The sequence below is a fragment of the Simochromis diagramma genome, unplaced genomic scaffold (assembly GCF_900408965.1).
Source record: "Simochromis diagramma unplaced genomic scaffold, fSimDia1.1 OVJJ01000453.1, whole genome shotgun sequence".
In the NCBI taxonomy this organism is placed as follows: domain Eukaryota; kingdom Metazoa; phylum Chordata; class Actinopteri; order Cichliformes; family Cichlidae; genus Simochromis; species Simochromis diagramma.
In genome coordinates, this window is record NW_024387471.1 from 153229 (window position 1) to 169873 (window position 16645).

Consider the following 16645-nt stretch of genomic DNA (forward strand, 5'->3'; position numbering starts at 1 on the left):
GTTGTTATCAGTCCCGGTCACTCTTTCCGCCTCTCTTCTCATATTCAACAGCTGATGTCCTTTTATTTTTCTGTCCTCTCGATCTATCAAAACATAGCCGTGTACTGGAAACATCCATCTGTCACAGGGGGGAGGAGCCTATCCCAGCAAGTCCAACATTGCATTCAAAAAAATAAATAGAGACAGTTTCTAAATGGAAAGATTGTTTGTATGCTTGTGTGCTCCGTATGGGACTGTGCGGGATCAACAGTCAGATACTTTGTGTCTGTTTTAAATTGCAGATTCTGACTCGATGGTAAAGTTCAGGCTTTGCTCTTTAATAACTTTTGACAGATCCACGTTCAATATTCTCCTGTGTGCTTTCTCCAGACTATCTGTCGCAGGGTGTGGATCTGAGTGGCATCGAGGTGATCGAGAACGACTTGCTGTTGATCAGCAGAGCCAGGCTCGAGGTGGAGAACCAGGCCAAGCGGTTGCTGGAGCAAGGAATGGAAATCCAGGTAGAAAATTTCCGTTCTTTTGTTTTCTACCTGTACTGCGCTGTCTGAGACCCGGTGTGCTGCCTGAGATTTAAGTCTCCTAAGGGAGAATGTCAGTGACTTATCAGGCTGAGAGACCAGTCGGTCTTCACCTGGCAACCACTAACTGGTTGTGGCTATTCTGAAACCAGTTGGCAAATGGTTTCTGGAGGTCGCTGGCAGTCACAGTGAGAGCTGTACCGTGTTTCCATGTGACGGCTTTTAGATGCTGCTGTTGTGAGTAGCGTGCGTGTTAGAGTGTGACATACTTCTCACCAAGCAGCAGTGAAAATGTTAAACACAAAATAGCATCGTACGTTTGTGATCCTTTAAAAACAGCAGTTATGGGAGAGGTTATACATTTTTTTTGCAATATTTGATAATGAAACATCTACGAAAGAAGAGTTCATTTATGGTGATGAAGAAATAACAACATTAGAGCTATTTCATGTTTAGGTGTGTGAACCCAAAGAGATGCTGAGGAGTGTCTGCAGCTGCTGACAGAGTGGAGATTAGTAGGAGACTGTGACTGTAAGGTTCCTGTGAACGTCTATGTCTGCATCGAGACAATAAGCCGTTCCTCCAGAAATAGAAAACCACACACACACACACACCTCTGTCCCCCTGGTGTATTCCACCCACAGGAGAAGTATTTTTATCCTGACCACTGCTGTGTGTGTGTGTGTACACATATATGAAAAACGCACACATCACACATACTGTATGTACTGTATGGACACACAGTGACAGCTTCTTACACAGTTGCTTGTTGTGAATGTTATGTAAGCTTGGACGTGCTGGCTGGGCTGTGTGGGAGATTCACCTCAGTCCTCTGATTTTTGCTAGCAGATACCCTGTAGCCCATCTGGTGAGTGGGAGCTCCACTGACCCACGTAAAAAAACACAACAACAAAAAAACCCACACTGCTCTTCTTTATCTAAAAAAAACAAACAGTGGCTAAAGCCTATAATTTTAATATTATGGGTAACTCTGTTTTCATGAACATCACTGAAGAGCGCTGTTAGGGTTCGTCTGGTATCCTGTCAGACTCTAACGTTAAGGGTTCTAAATGTAAACGTAGCACCGGTCTAATAACGGTGGTGCTTTCACTGTTTCATAGGAACACAGATTAGCTTAGAAATCATCGGCTTAGCTTGCTCTCTCTTCATCACCGCTGACTGCTGCAGTATCCGCATCACTGCCGACACTGCACCGACTGTCTGCCAGTGTCCGACTTCACTCTACCTTTCCTAGCGCATAGGACCCAGAGATACTCCACTGCTCCTGTGGGGCAGCTGCCCATTCCTGAATTGGAACTCAGCCCTTTCTGACTCTAAGGTGCTAACTCTCATTTTTGCAACTTCACACCATTGGCTGCAAACCAGAGAAAACTGCCTGATAAAACCACAAAGATAAAATCGTCACCGACGGGGAAACCCTGCAGCTGCTGACTGCCTCTAGAAATGCTGTCTGTGATTGTTAACCCAGCTCTCAGGATGGTTCTTGGTTTGACATACAGCATAGAAACTAAACATGTCACAGTATTCCCTGAAAACCCTCTTTTCCCTGATCATTAATAATATTTAATTTAAATGTATAATAATGGATAACACAGCAGTTGGGAGTACATTTCATTACAGTAGATGTCCTTAACTGTGTCTAAATAAAGACACATAATTCCTTCTCTGTTATCTTCTTCGGTACCATGTGCCGACACACTACTTTCAAAGAGGTCGGTTACCTTCTGAATACTTTTACTGCATATGACTCTGAATACTGTGACTCCTCTGAGAAAGAAACCTTGGCTCCCTGGTATAACTCTCAGATGCCCGCCCATCCCTGAGTCTGGCTCTTCTGGAGGTTTCTTCCTATTAAAAGGAAGTTTTTCCTTCCCACTGTCACCAAGTGCTTGCTGATAGGGGGCTGTCTGTTTCTTGGGGTTTTCTCTGTATTATTGTGGGGTCATTAAATTACAGTATAACACGCCTTGAGGTGACTGTTGTAATTTAGCACTATATAAATAAAACTGAAGTGAAATGAATTGAATTGATTGCTACAGGGACCAATTGGCCAATAATAATGGTTTTTAGAGACCTGGTCCTTCTGAAACACCCCCAACAGGAATCCCTGAGGGACGTAGCTGAGTGCTTTCTAGAAGTCCACAACACTCATCTAGATTGGCTGAGCAAACGCCTTGAATATCTTCAAGAGGATAACGAGCTTGAAACTGTCCCATGGCCAGAAAGAAAACCCCATTGTTGTTCTGGCTCTGTGGCTCTTCTAACAGCCAGTCTCCCCCCCCCCCCCCCCCCCCAACAATGGTCCCTAGTGGGTAACGACCAACACCCCAGTCAACATGACTGAAGTCACAATTTGTCCTTTCAGGAGTAAGTTGATATATAATGTCAGTCTATGTGTTAAGTACACTTATTACTATCAGGACAGGTTAGCTTAGCTTAGCATAAAGACTGGAAATACAGGAGAGCAGCTAGCCGGGTTTGTTCAGACTTACCAACTCCTCAACATCTCTGACGAACATGTTTGAAGAAATTAAAAAATGACTAGGATGTTTCTTAATGAACAGCAGCCAGTACTTCTGTAGTATTTCTGGTTGTTTCCTGGCAACGTTGTTGTGACAACAAGACTGTGGCAAGTTTACCCCCTGACACATTTCATGAGAGAGACGTGGCACTCATATAATCCTGAAGAGATTGTGCTGCCCTACAGAGGCGATCGACATCCATGAATGCACACAGTAGAGGCCGAGGACAGTTTCCGCTTTATGTAGCAGTCATATTAACTTGCTACGTTGTATCTAAGTGCTTCTGATGTTTTCTTTGATTACTGTGTCCATAATGGGAATTAGCATGGCACGTGCTTGGAGATTAGACGGGATACCGATTCATTCAACACTCGAGCACTGAGTCACAGACTCACAACGCGTGTCTGTGTGTGTGTGCTTGTTTGCAGGGCGGGGATTTATCAAGTGTTACAGTAGATATGCCTAACAAAGACGCTAACAAAGCTAAGAAGTGTAATGCAGGTCAAGTTAGCCAAACATTTTTAGCGACCTTATTAATGCTATCAGAAAGGCTTTTATAGAAGATAACTGACACTGACAAAAACAATAATGTTACTTTTCTCTCCATCAAATGTTTTTTGCTCTTGTGTGAATTAAGCTAAATCTAAATGAATGTAGCAGTGGACCTGCAGCTGCTTCGTTCTGTGAGATTAAACTGTTTGGTGACAGCTTTTAAAGCTGTCACCAAACAGATGCTGATATCGACGCCTCATTCATTTTCACCCCCCCTTCTTTCTTTTGATAATCAGAACCCAACCCAGGTTGGCACAGCCCTTCAGGTCTTCTATAATCTGGGTAATCTCAGAGAAACCATCAGCCATGTGGTTGGGGGTTACCAGACCACCATACAGGACAACATCACTAGTGCTCTTGACATCAAAGGCCTGACACAGCCAGCTAACCCCAGAGGTAAGCCTGAAGAAGACTGTGCTTCAGAAAGGTTTGCCCACTGAGTGCATTGTTCTAATTGGTAATGATCAAACAGAAGAACATTTAATAATTGGATCTATTTCATGAGTTGGTTTGAAAACCAGTGGTGTGAACAAGTGTTTACCCCCTTTGTCGCACATAAATGTTTCAGATCAATTTGAATATTGGACAAAGATAACACAAGTAACCACAAATTGCAGTTTCTAAATGAAGGTGTTTGTGATGCAGACTGCTTCTGCCAACATTTGTGAAAGAATGGGTCACTTGGTGAATTCCAGATTGGTACTGTAATGGGATGCCACCTATTGTGATATTTCCTTACTACCAAATATTCCATAGTCAGCTGTTAGCGGTATTCCAACAAAGTGACTGGGAATGACAGGACCTCTGCTGTGTACAGTCACAGAGCGGGGTCAGCGGATGCTGAGGCGCATCGCGCACAGAGGTCCCAACTTTCTGCAGAGTTAGTCGCTATAGACCTCCAAACTTCATGGGGCCTTCAGATTAACTCGGTGTGTACAGAGCTTCAGAAGCTGTTTGGATCCAAGCATTACATCACCAAAGCAATGTGTTGGAAGCAGTGGTGTGGCGAAGCTGTGGAGTGACGAGTTGCGCTTCTCCACATGGACCAGTCTGGGTTTGGCAGCTGCTAGGAGAATGATGCTTGTCTCACTGCGCTGTGCCAAGTTTGTGGGGGGGGGGTTACAGCCTGACCTCACCAATGTGCTGCTAAGATGGCCAGAAATTCCCACAAACACCACAGACACACTTCCAAACCTCATGGAAAGCAGGTAGAGTCGAAGCTTTTGTAACTGCAAAGGGCACATTGTACTAAACTCTGTGGTTTAAGAATGTTGCTCATGTGTTTGATGGCAAATGAGCAAATACTTATCTCGGTCCTCTGTGCCACTGAACTCCACAAAACTATTAAAAACTGTATGTCAGTATTATTCCATTACTGAAACTAGTCCCCAGCGTATATACTGCAGTATTTCACACTAAATTTGTTAAAATCTGCAATCTTTATGAGACTATATTTGTAAGAAATCGTCGACACATGTTGAGTAAACCTGGAGAAAATCTAATTAGGAAGCTGCTTTGTTGGTGGAAATGATTTGTGGTTGATGTTCCTCTAGGCGCTCCTGGCAGAGCAGTGCTACCAACACCAGGCAACACAGCTGCTTTCCGTGCTGGTCTGTGGACCAACCTGGAGAAACTGATGGACCAGATATGTGCTGCATCCAGACAAGTACATATACATATACACACTGAAGCCTGAGCGTTAAATAAAACAGCACAGCTGCCAGCGTGGCTGATGAATTAAGTACGAGGCCATCTTTGTTGTGTGTCGTTTCAGGTGCAGCACCTGCAGAAAGTCCTGATGAAGAAGAGAGACCCCGTCACTCACGTGTGCTTCATTGATGAGATCATCAAGGTGGGTGAGCTATACTGCTACTCTGGTGTTTCATTAGTGAAACCCAGTAATAATACTCAAGCAAAAGTCACATGCAGAATAACCAGGAGACTTTACATGTCAGTTGGTCCAAATGGAAATAAAATACTTGCTGCAGACCTCAGTAAATTATATTTTTATAATTACTTTCAGTATTCTGTTCCCCTGGTGTCCCACTCGCGAAGGAAGCACGAGTCCCAAAGAGGTGTTTAAAAAACCAGGACAATGTTCAAATTTGAGATCAAGCCCATTTGATTTGTTTATACAGTGTTGAGAGAAAGAGTTTGGCCCCGTCCTGATGTTTGTCACACTTAAATGTTTCAGATCAAACTGTAAATGTTAGGCAAAGATAACACACAAAATGCAGTTTCTAAATGAAGGTGATTATTATTAAGGTGAAAAATCTGCACGTGTAAAAGTGATGGCCCCCTGGTGGGCCCCCTGAGCATCTGCAATAACTGGCAGTGAGTCTTTACAGCTCTGTGGAGGAATCTGGGTCCACTCATATTTGCAGAATTGTTGTAATTCAGCCACATTGGAGGGTTTTTGAGCATCAACCGTGTTTTTAAGGTCCTGCACCAGCGTCTCAGTTGGATTCAGCTCAGGACTTTGACCAGTCTTCATTTGGTTTTTCTTAAGCCAATCAGAGGACGACTCACTGCTGTGGTTTGGATCATTGTTGTAGAACACAAGCGTGCTTCAGCTTAAGGTCACAATCAGATGTTGGGACACTTTCCTTCAGGATGATTTGGTCGACGGCAGAATTCATGGCTCCATTTTCCCAGAGGTGTAAAGTAACAGAGTACAAATACTTTTGGTCAGGCTGGTCTTATTTAAGGTATCTGTTGATTGAGAACAGGTGTGGCAGTAATCAGGCCTGTGTGTGGCTGAAGAAATCAAACTGTGACACACCACAGTGAATTCATTTTATAACCGGGGGGCCATGCAGGTTTAATAATAATCACCTTCATTTAGAAGCTGCATTATGTGTTTATTGGTGTTATCTTTGTCTAACATTTACATTTGTTTGATCATCTGAAACATTCAAGTGTGACAAACATCAGTACGGGTGCAAACACGTTCTCACACGGCGGCCAGCAGCACGAGTTCATCTGCCTGCCTCCACAGAAACAGAGTTGTAGAAATGAAAGCAGGAGAATGTTACTATGGAAACAAAGCTCTCACCAATTACCCAGAGATGGAGGTGTGAGTTTGGGACCTAATGACATGTCTAAATGCAAGTCTCCTCAGCAGTGCAGCAGCACCATCAGCTTCACTGTTATGGACACAAGTATACATGTAAGAATGGACTGGCTGTCAGCAGCTCTGAAAGCATTACATGAAAATATGTTGAAGGTACAGTCAAAGTTCTGAACACTAATTCAGACATGTAAATGTGACAGAATCAGCTGTAAATTATTATGAGGAAGATGTTATTTTGCATCATGTACTCAGGAGTGTAGCTGAAAAACACCTCGCTGATTCTGAAGTAGTTGTTACATTTCTGGGGCTTTTTCATGCACAGTTACACACAATTATGCAAAAACCTCTTTGTTCTTCCACGTTACAGGAGCGCTTGTTTTCCCCTCCATCACAGTTTTTCATGTGATAATAGTAAACTCACCACACACCCATTCTACTCACAGAGAAAATCTCTGTGTGACAAACATGTGGCTGACCTGAACAACTGAGCTGATGAAACTCTGTTTAGTTCTCCACACTTGGTCAGTGTCATTCACCTAAAATCATAATAATATATTAATAATCATATGTCAGTAATATATGAAGTTACTGTAACTACAAGTGGATTCTGCAATAGAGAATGCAACAGCCAGATATGAACCCACTCCCAGAGATGAGCCAGTCCTTGCCAGTACTCTTTACCAGCCCTGTAACTTTTTGCCGTGTCTTTTCATTTCCAAACCACAGTGTTAAAACTCTGGCTGTAAAAATCAGATGATAAGTTCAGGATCCCGTAAGCAGGAGATGAACAGACACCAGCAATCAGCCACTCACAGTCAAGCCTGAATTTTCACGGTAAATAAAACACAGACCGGTTCTTTGTACTCTACCTGAACACTAAAAGGGCTTTACATACAATATTCACACCCACTCATACAAGGACTGTGCTTTCTAAATAACATTCACATACATTGGATTTACAGCTTGGAAACTTGGAGCATATCCACCAACCCAGAGTTAACGAAGTGTTGCTTTGGCAAAATAAGCATGAACTGTAAAACTTGTCTGTACTGCCAAGATTGCTGAGCATGTCCTCACTGAGCACTGAGCAGGCTCTATCCATGAATGGCTCTACGTTACTGAGAAGCAGATTAAATCCTTGTTTTTGTGACGGATTGTGACGCTAATACTCGAATGCACTAAGTTATTATGGATCTGGATCTTTCAGAGAGTGACTTTTGTCCTGTCTGCCTCCCCTCATACCCAGCTGACCCTCCCTCCTCTGGTTACGCTGAAGGGAGTTTTTCCTCCCCACTGTCATCAAGTTCTTGCTCATAAAAGCAGTGGGGGCTCTTTAGCTTACAATATAATGCATTTTGAGGTCACTGTTGTTATAAATAAAACTTAATTCAATTTGAAAAAAACTGAATTGAAACTTGTCTCTAAATTCCAACTTCAAAGTAACTTTGGTTTCTGTGTTTCTAATTAACAAACAAAGACAGACGTGCAGACAGTGGGGAAAGTGGGAGGTCAGAGGTCAGAGGCATGCCCAACAGACCTGCAGCATGCTTCTCTAATAGAGCACTGAGAACAATACACAGGAACATGCCCGGTTCCATGAAATAATTAAAGCACTTTCCACAATCAGGTTATGTGTGTTGATGTGTGTATGTGTCTGCAAGTTCATGTTTCATACGAGTTTTGATTGTAGTTCCTGTGTGTCGATGCAGGTGTGAGTTTAACCCGTCAAACGTGGGAAAGTGTCACACAGAGATTTTCTCTGTGAGTAGAATGGGCATGTGGTGAGTTTACTGTTATCACATGAAAAACTGTGATGGAGGGGAAACAAGCGCTCCTGTAACGTGGAAAAAAAAGGTTTTTGTAGGGCGCTGGTTAATCAGGGCGACGTGGTCGAGTGTCAGATAATCAGTATTCCTTTGTTTTACCAACAGGATGGTCAACCTGATATCCTCTACACCTTCTGGAACAATATAACTACGATGCTCAGTGAAGAGTTTCATAAAGCGACTGAAGGTAAGGCTGTTTATTCTCCCGTTTTCACTCCTGTGCACCAACGTCTGTCATGATTTTTCTTTTCATACAGATTCAAACAGAGTTTGTTCCACTTGTTGAGCTGTTGTGTAAGAAAGTAAATGTTCTGTGTTGTGCATATGTAACAGAAGCATCGCCATGTCCCAGAGCGCGCTGTGCTTTGGGTGAGCTCAGTCCCAAACCTGCAGACACATCCTGTTTTCTGTGTTTACATACAATCCAGATGTCATAGGGAGAACACTGGACAGGTTACCCATCTGTCACAGGGCTGACGCGGAGAGACACTCGAATATTCACACCTGTGGTCTGTTCATGCATGTTTTTGGACTGTGGGAGGAAACCAGAGTATGCAGAGAGAACATGCAGACTGCATACAGAAACACCTCAGTATGCTCTGAAGCGTAGGACTTTCGTGCTGTGAAGCCACAGTGCTAACAACAATACTAAATAAATCCATTCTCGTGCTCTGTGAGGAAGCCGGACATGCAAACACCATACCAGCGTGCTTCCTTTTAGAAATACTCCAAGTTCTTTATGTCTGTAACAAAGTTAAATGATGACCATTATTTCTACATTCAAATCATTTGTTGCAATTTATTTTGTCATTTTCCATTAGTAGATCTAATTTTGTTCCCAGTTGAAATTTCATGCAAAGCACTTGAAATTGACAGAATAGACACTCTGACAGAGCAACAGTGCAACCTCGAGTTAAAGGTTTCGGCTGGATCCTAGGGTCACCACGGCAACATGTGTGATTTGTCAGAGCACTGAGCCGTTTGCTCTTCCTGGTGCAACCCTGAAGTGGTGACCTTTCACTCGTCACGTGAATGTGTTACCCACAACACGATGCAGGGTCTGTTAGGCCTGCACAGAGATAAGAAATAAATCTTTTGGTCTATTTATATAAAAATGTCTGCATGTAAAACCAGACATTACCGGCTTTAGCCTTTCCCCTGTCCTGCAGAGAGCCGTGTGGATTCTCTGAGCCTTTGCCCTTGAAGACCTTCACAGAGAGTTAAACCTCTCCCTACAGGGTTTACACTCAGTTCCACAGGACTCTCGATGCTGTGGGGCTATCTTGGCTGGACAGTGAATCTGGATTGGCAGGCTTCCCCTTTTAAAGAAGTATACAAGTCTACTGGAGAATTTGTTTTGTGGGATGTGACTGAGTGTCCTGATGCAGGTTATCTCAGAACATAGTGTTGGACTCACTGTTTCAGCTATTTGGTCCCTGTACGTGTCCCTTTGTTGGGCAGCCATTGCAAACTGCACTGGTGTTGGTGTGTGACATGCTGTGAGTGAACATTAGCACATAACCCTGTAATGATGCACACACATGAGATGCTGTTTCTGATTTCACAAACAGCTTACAAATTGTCTTTGAGATGCAGTTAGTTGATGACAGTTGTGGCCAAAAGCTGTGGGCAGAAACCAAAAGAATGAAACGGTGTCTGGAAGCAGCAGAAATCAGCTTCAGGGATTTGGGTCGTGCCTCAGAGACAGGAGAAGGAGTTTGATCATTCAAGGTTCAAAACAGATCTGCTGCACCTCCACAGCCGTTTGAGGTGGTTTGGGGATGTGGCTAGGATCCCGATTGGACGCCTCTTAGTTTAGGTGTTTCAGGATTGGCCTGCAGGGGGACAGACCTGGGGCATGCTGCAGAGATGGGTCAGTGTGGCTGGTTTGGAAACACCTCTGTGTTTGCCTGGAAGAGCTGGAGGAGGGGGTCAGGGGGAGGGTATCTGAGCATCTGTACTGAGTTTGCTGACCTCAGTCTAGTCTGTCAGCAGATGGTGGTGGATGGAATCAGGTTTTTTGTTTGGCTAAGAAAATGAGCATTTGGAAATGTGGCGTGGTTGATGGGGTTGCTGGGCCTCGTGTCTAACTGCAAAGTTTTAAACACACATAAGAACCAACAACAAAAAAAATTCAGTAATAACTTTGTCAGTATTGATTATTGATTACAGTATTGACCATTTTCAGTGTTTCTGGTGAGTAGAATCATCTGGAACAAGTTTAAAATGTTTGAAGGTTTTGGTTTAACTCAGTAATCATCCCTCAGGTGTTCTTCATCTTATCAGACTCTGTAAACTACAGGTGTCCAACCCCAGGCCTCGAGGGCCGGTGTCCTGCAGGTTTTAGATGTGTCCTTGATCCAACACAGCTGATTTAAATGGCTAAATGACCTCCTCAACATGTCTTGTAGTTCTCCAGAGGCCTGGTAATGAACTAATCATTTGATTCAGGTGTGCTGACCCAGGGTGAGATCCTGCAGGACACCGGCCCTCGAGGCCTGGAGTTGGGCACCCCTGCTGTAACGGTGATGAATCGACAAAAGCAGCCCCTCAAAAAACAAAGAAATAAATTAATTTTAAAAAGTAAATAATTTTGACGCAATTATTCTCTCGCTGTCACATGGAGGCGTTGGGTGGCGAGTGAGAACAGGAGAGGTGGATTTGGCTGCTCGCTAACGTTTCACTGTCATGGCCTCTGTGTTGTGTGTGTGTGAGAGAGATGAATTCCAGAACAGAAGTAAAACAGGTGATCTGTTGAATAATTTGGTCATTTGGAGGCTCGGTTGCATAAGTCTGTGTGTTGACGTCACTTTAGTCCTTCTGCTCTCTCTGTTTCCATCTGACGTATTTTTCTTTCTGTTATCAGATTGATTTGCTGTTAACAAGTATCATTTCCTCCTGTCAGTGTAACATTTTTACACGTATTTCAGGAAATTGATGAGGTTTTTTCTTTGTTGTTTCAGCTGAGCCAAAACCACACCCACTTTAACACGTTGGTTGGCGTCTGCATTGACCAGCCTGTCACTCGCCCTTCCTTCCATGTAAAATCCACTAAATTGAAATTAATCCAGTCTCATGAAGCCCGTTCATAGAGGTGGTTATATTTTGAACGTTGGAAACAGCCAGGTTAGCGCTTTGTCCTTTTCCCAGTATTAATGCTAAGCTAGGCTAACAATGTCTCGTAGTACCAAGGGCGTAGATTTGGCATGAACGGAAGGGACATGTCCCCACCAATATCCTGCGATTATTGAATTGTCCCCACCAATAATTTGATCTCTTCGAGTAAAGAACAACAATCCCGATAGTAAGAAAAACCGATCTGTCAGCGTCTCATTCACCCAGCGGAGCAGAAAGAGTTAAATTACTTCTCTACTGGAGTCCTAGTCATGTGACAAATATGGCCAATGTGATTGGCTGAGCCTTTCAGGGAGCTCTGTTTAGTTTTAGCAGCGGCAAGCCTGCGCTGCGAGGAGGAGAGGAGGACGGCAGCAAAACGGAAGAAGCTGGATGTGAGAAAGTGTTTTTCAAAGAAACCTGTCAGTCACTTAAAGTCAAGTTCACTCATAAAACGTGTCCGTCACAATAACGTTACAGGCTATGCTAGGCTTTGGCCCACATCAGCCTAAAACTGTATGTAACCATGAATAACGTGTTTTGGAAACTACCTGCACAACAAGCAGCACTATTAGTTCTCTCAGTCTCAGAGCAGCATTTCTAATTTTGATTGAAACTGTCAGAGGAAACGGCAGCCTCGAGCAGCCAGGATATTAGTTTACAGAGGCTGTTAAAATTATATGTCTAACGTTAAATGTTGGTGACACAATAATTTCATCCTAATGGCTCTGACATATTCATAGGGTTAATTTTGAGACAAAATGTCATGAGGTAGTCATGATTTTACAAATATTCCACCTTGTAGTGCAGTTTGCACAAATTGTTTTAAAAATGCACTCAGCCTACAAACATTACTGACGAGTCAAGATCTGCACAAAGTGACAGAAACACTGAAGCAGCTCCACATTTTATTCTTATTGTCATGTATGTCCTATTTGTCAGGTGACAGAAGAACCAACACAAAGCTCAGAGAGTAATCAGGTGAAATTGGATGATGACTTGTTGGTTCATGACTGTATTTGAAGCTATTTTTATTTTAGCATGATACCTGATTTATATGGATTATGGCTGAAGTAAACTAAAGCCTAAAATACTTAGTCAGTCATTTGTTTAATAGTAATTTAACATTACATAATTCACATATAAAACTATGAATTGTAATTTTAAATGGTTTAAAAGCATGCAGAATAGCATATGTAGGCAAGTATATTTCTCCTTTTTTATCAAGAAGCAAAGACAAAAAGGACAAAAATAAGAAACAGGACAGGGTTCAGTGGTTGAATCATCCGTCCCCATCAATGCCAAAACCAAATCTACGCCCTTGCGTAGCACACTGGACACTGCTGGCTCACTGACATGGTTTTGCGCTTCGGTTTGTAACGTGCACGTTGTGGAAAAAACTACGAATATTTCAGAGAAACCTGATCGAGCACTTGTGAAGTGTCCAAAATCCTGCAAACGTCTGCTGAGCGGGATGTCTGTGAGATCGCTCTTTCTGGTCTCACTCAGAAAAAACTGAGACTCTGTTCATGAATCCAAACTTTAATTGTGTGTTTTTCTCTGTTTGTGGTTCTTTTGTAGCCTCGTCGTTCTTGAAGCAGGCATTTGAAGGGGAGTATCCCAAACTCCTGCGACTCTACAACGAGTTGTGGCGCCGACTGCAGCAGTACAGCACCAGTCTGCAAGGAGCGTTAACCAGCAGCGGTGGGATGGACGCGTCTCTGGATGTCTCCACAGTAGAGACAGACAACCAGGACCTGTTTACACACGGGAAACAAGACTACAAGTGAGCCCAGTCAAACACAGCAGCACGCACACAACAGCTTGTTCAGTTTGAAGCACAGAGGAAAAGTTGAATTCAGAGCATATTTGAGTTTTCTTGTTTTGAGTCACACCTTAGTTAAACATTCAAGTAGAAAGTCTGCTCGACTCACAGGCAGAGTTTGTGTCCTCCTACAGCTTCGAAGGCTTCCTGGGTCACAGGTCAAATGTCTTCACTAAATGTATTTTTAGAAGCAGAGACGACCGCTAAGAAACAACAAGAAAAACACTGTGCTGCTCAGTGAAGCCAATCTGATTGGCTCTCACTGTCGGAGGGCAAAAACAGTTGGGACAGTGTTTGATAAGAAGGTCTAACAGAGAACAGTGCAATGAGGGATTGTGTGCACACAGTGCAGCAAAAACCTGAGGAACAAAGGCATCGTGTTACTGATGGGGCATAAAGACATGGCAGACACAAAGTCCTCTCGTGTTAGTGCGTGTGCACTAATGACAGGATGTGAGGGCAGATACTTGGAAGTAGAGTGACAAGCTGGGGGGGGGTACACACATCTGTCTCTTCATGCAAAAGCAAAGGAATAATTGCAACAGTTTATGTACTTTCCTTTTCTTGCATTGTCACGATGTATAACAGTTATTAAACGAATCAGCACTCAGCTGCACTGAACAGTAATACGATTGGATAAGGTGGCGTTTCAGTTCCACTTATGTCAGACAGAGAACATCTTTGTTTTATGACGATGATGACACCATGATAACTGAGAATGTTTTTGTGCTTTTAAACGTAACCTTAAAGGAAAGTCTCCGTCTGTTCAAAGCTTCTCACCAGCAAATTGTGTGTGTGTGTGTGTGTGTGTGTGTGTGTGTGTGTGTTAGGGCTGGGCGATATGACCCAAAATTCATATCTCGATATTTTTTTAGCTGGATGGCGATATAAGATATATATCTCGATATATTTTTTTAAAGTCATAAAGTAAGAACAAAAAGAGAGTTCTTAGTCAAAGCTGTGTCCCAGATGTCACACAGGCACTTTTATTAACATAGAGCAGATGTACATAAAATTTACTCAAAAATAAATTATGAGCATTTATTAAATAATAATGCTCCATAAATAAAAGAAAACAATGTTGTTTTTGTGCATAACAAAAAGCTCACAATTGTGCAGTCAAAATGTAAACTAAAAGACGCTGAGCACAATAACAAAGACAGATTTCACAGCTGCTCTGTTCCCAACTTCTACTGCGTGACTGACAGCCTGGAGTTTGAAATCCGCTTCGCAACCACGTCTCTTAACAGGTGCCATTTATGGTCCTTATACACAGTAGGATAATATTACGTTGAAGCACAGTACGTATCACTCCGCGAGGCTCAGCCGTAATCCTCCGACAATCCATCAAGCGGTGCAGCTCCGTAGCTTATCAAAGTCGTACTAAAACATTTTTTGACAGATTGCTGAGCGCCGTGTTCCACATAAAATCGGTTCGCGGCCATCAAGCACAACCAGAATTCATACATAAGGCGCACTGTCAACTTTTGAGAAAATGAAAGGATTTTAGTCCGTGCAGCCCCTCTGGGCTGCATGGCGTTAGCGTGGTTAGCTCGTTAGCGTGGTTAGCTCGTTAGCGTGGTTAGCTAGCTAACACGTTGACGTCGTCCAGCCCCACACACGGGGCGATGCGCAGTAACTCGTTAACGGAGATTTGCCGTGTCCATCTTGTCGCTTCCTGCAGGTGAAGCTATGGGGGAGGAGGGGGAGTTGTGTTCAGTGAAGGAGAGGCGAGGCCGAGTAACGTTGCGTAAAGACGAAAGTGGACGAAAGAGAGGCAAACTTGCGGCTCCACAAGTATAATTATAACGTAACATAGACTATATCGATATAAAGGATATTGTCACATCTTATATCTCGTATAAAAATATATCGATATTTTTTAAAAACTCGATATATCGCCCAGCTCTAGTGTGTGTGTGTGTGTGTGTGTGTGTGTGTATATCTCAGTTCTATTTCGAATGATGTCTAATTAATAAATTTAATTCAGTGTGTATCTTTGTGTGTGTGCTTGTGTAGCCCAGAGAAGGCTCTGAAGGACTCTCTGCAGCCGTACGAGGCAGCCTACCTGTCCAGGTCTCTCTCTCGCCTCTTCGATCCCATCAACTTGGTATTTCCCATGGGGGGCCGCAACCTGCCTTCCAGCGATGAGCTAGACAGCATCATCAAGACCATCAACAGGTGTGAAGGCTTTTCATTATCCAACATATCAAGAGTTTGTAGTTTCGTAATACTGATCAGTGGATCGTTAATTGAAATATTAAATCAAAAGAAGAAACTAGTGAATGGTTGGGGGTCAAATTTAAACATGATTTTTCTTTCCTGTTGGAATGTTCTGAATCATTATCAGTGAAAACACACTGCGTGTGATTAAAGCCGGGCACGCTGACTCTGCTGGTTGTTTGCAGTGAGCTGAATGTCGCCTCGGTGGATCCGAGCCTCTCTTTGGCTGTGGCCAAGAACGCCGCCAAGACGGTCCAGCTATTCTGTGTCAAGTCTGAACAGCTGGTGCGTACCTCACTTAGTGTGTGCAGTGCTAAAGTAACCTTTGAAGGTGCGTTCATGTTGATCACTGAGACTGTTCCAAGAGGAGTTACAGAATTAAGTCCAGAATAGTAAATATGTGGCTGTGGTTCCCTCCCACGCTGATGAGGGTGAAGGTGCGTGGCTGTCTGTGTTAGCTGCCAGCGTGTCCATGATGTACCCTGAGCCTGCTGTGTTAGCACTGCCACAGCGTAAACCCATTAGGACAAAGAAAGCTGTGGGGATGCCGTTTCCTTCCTTGCTCTCACCTCTCAAACTCTGTCTCCAGTTGTGCACTCAGGGTGATGCCAGCCAAGTGATTGGTCCACTAACAGAGGGCCAGCGGAGGAATGTTGCTGTAGTAAACACTCTATACCGCCTGCAGCAAGCTGTCACCAAGGTAGGAGTAAGACCTTGAGTCCAGTTACTACAGCAGCATGTGCAACAGTGTGTTCTCCCCCGTGGACTATTAACCCACTGTCACAGCAGAAGAAAGGCACAGGATGCTGGGATAGCTCGCTCGACGAGCTGTGTGAGCAAAGGCTAATGCAAGGTCGTGAGTTTGAGTCCACTCCCAGACAGTTCATGTCTATAAATGTGTATAAAAGATGATGATGATGATGTTGGCGTAACGTAAGAACTGCGTTAATCTCATGTTTCACTGAAACTCT

The 16645-nt window shown here is 43.4% G+C and overlaps 1 protein-coding gene across 2 annotated transcripts in view; it reads left to right on the forward strand.

Annotated features, from left to right (window-relative positions):
- cog5 (component of oligomeric golgi complex 5) overlaps nucleotides 1-16645 on the forward strand; it is a 59463-nt gene that overhangs the window by 37460 nt on the left and 5358 nt on the right. For both annotated transcript variants that reach the window (XM_040015019.1, XM_040015020.1), the window contains exons 7-15: nucleotides 370-500; nucleotides 3850-4009; nucleotides 5167-5279; nucleotides 5388-5465; nucleotides 8618-8699; nucleotides 13208-13412; nucleotides 15471-15632; nucleotides 15860-15959; nucleotides 16264-16374. In XM_040015019.1, the coding sequence (XP_039870953.1) occupies nucleotides 370-500; nucleotides 3850-4009; nucleotides 5167-5279; nucleotides 5388-5465; nucleotides 8618-8699; nucleotides 13208-13412; nucleotides 15471-15632; nucleotides 15860-15959; nucleotides 16264-16374 (1142 nt within the window). The remainder of the gene's footprint in view (nucleotides 1-369; nucleotides 501-3849; nucleotides 4010-5166; nucleotides 5280-5387; nucleotides 5466-8617; nucleotides 8700-13207; nucleotides 13413-15470; nucleotides 15633-15859; nucleotides 15960-16263; nucleotides 16375-16645) is intronic.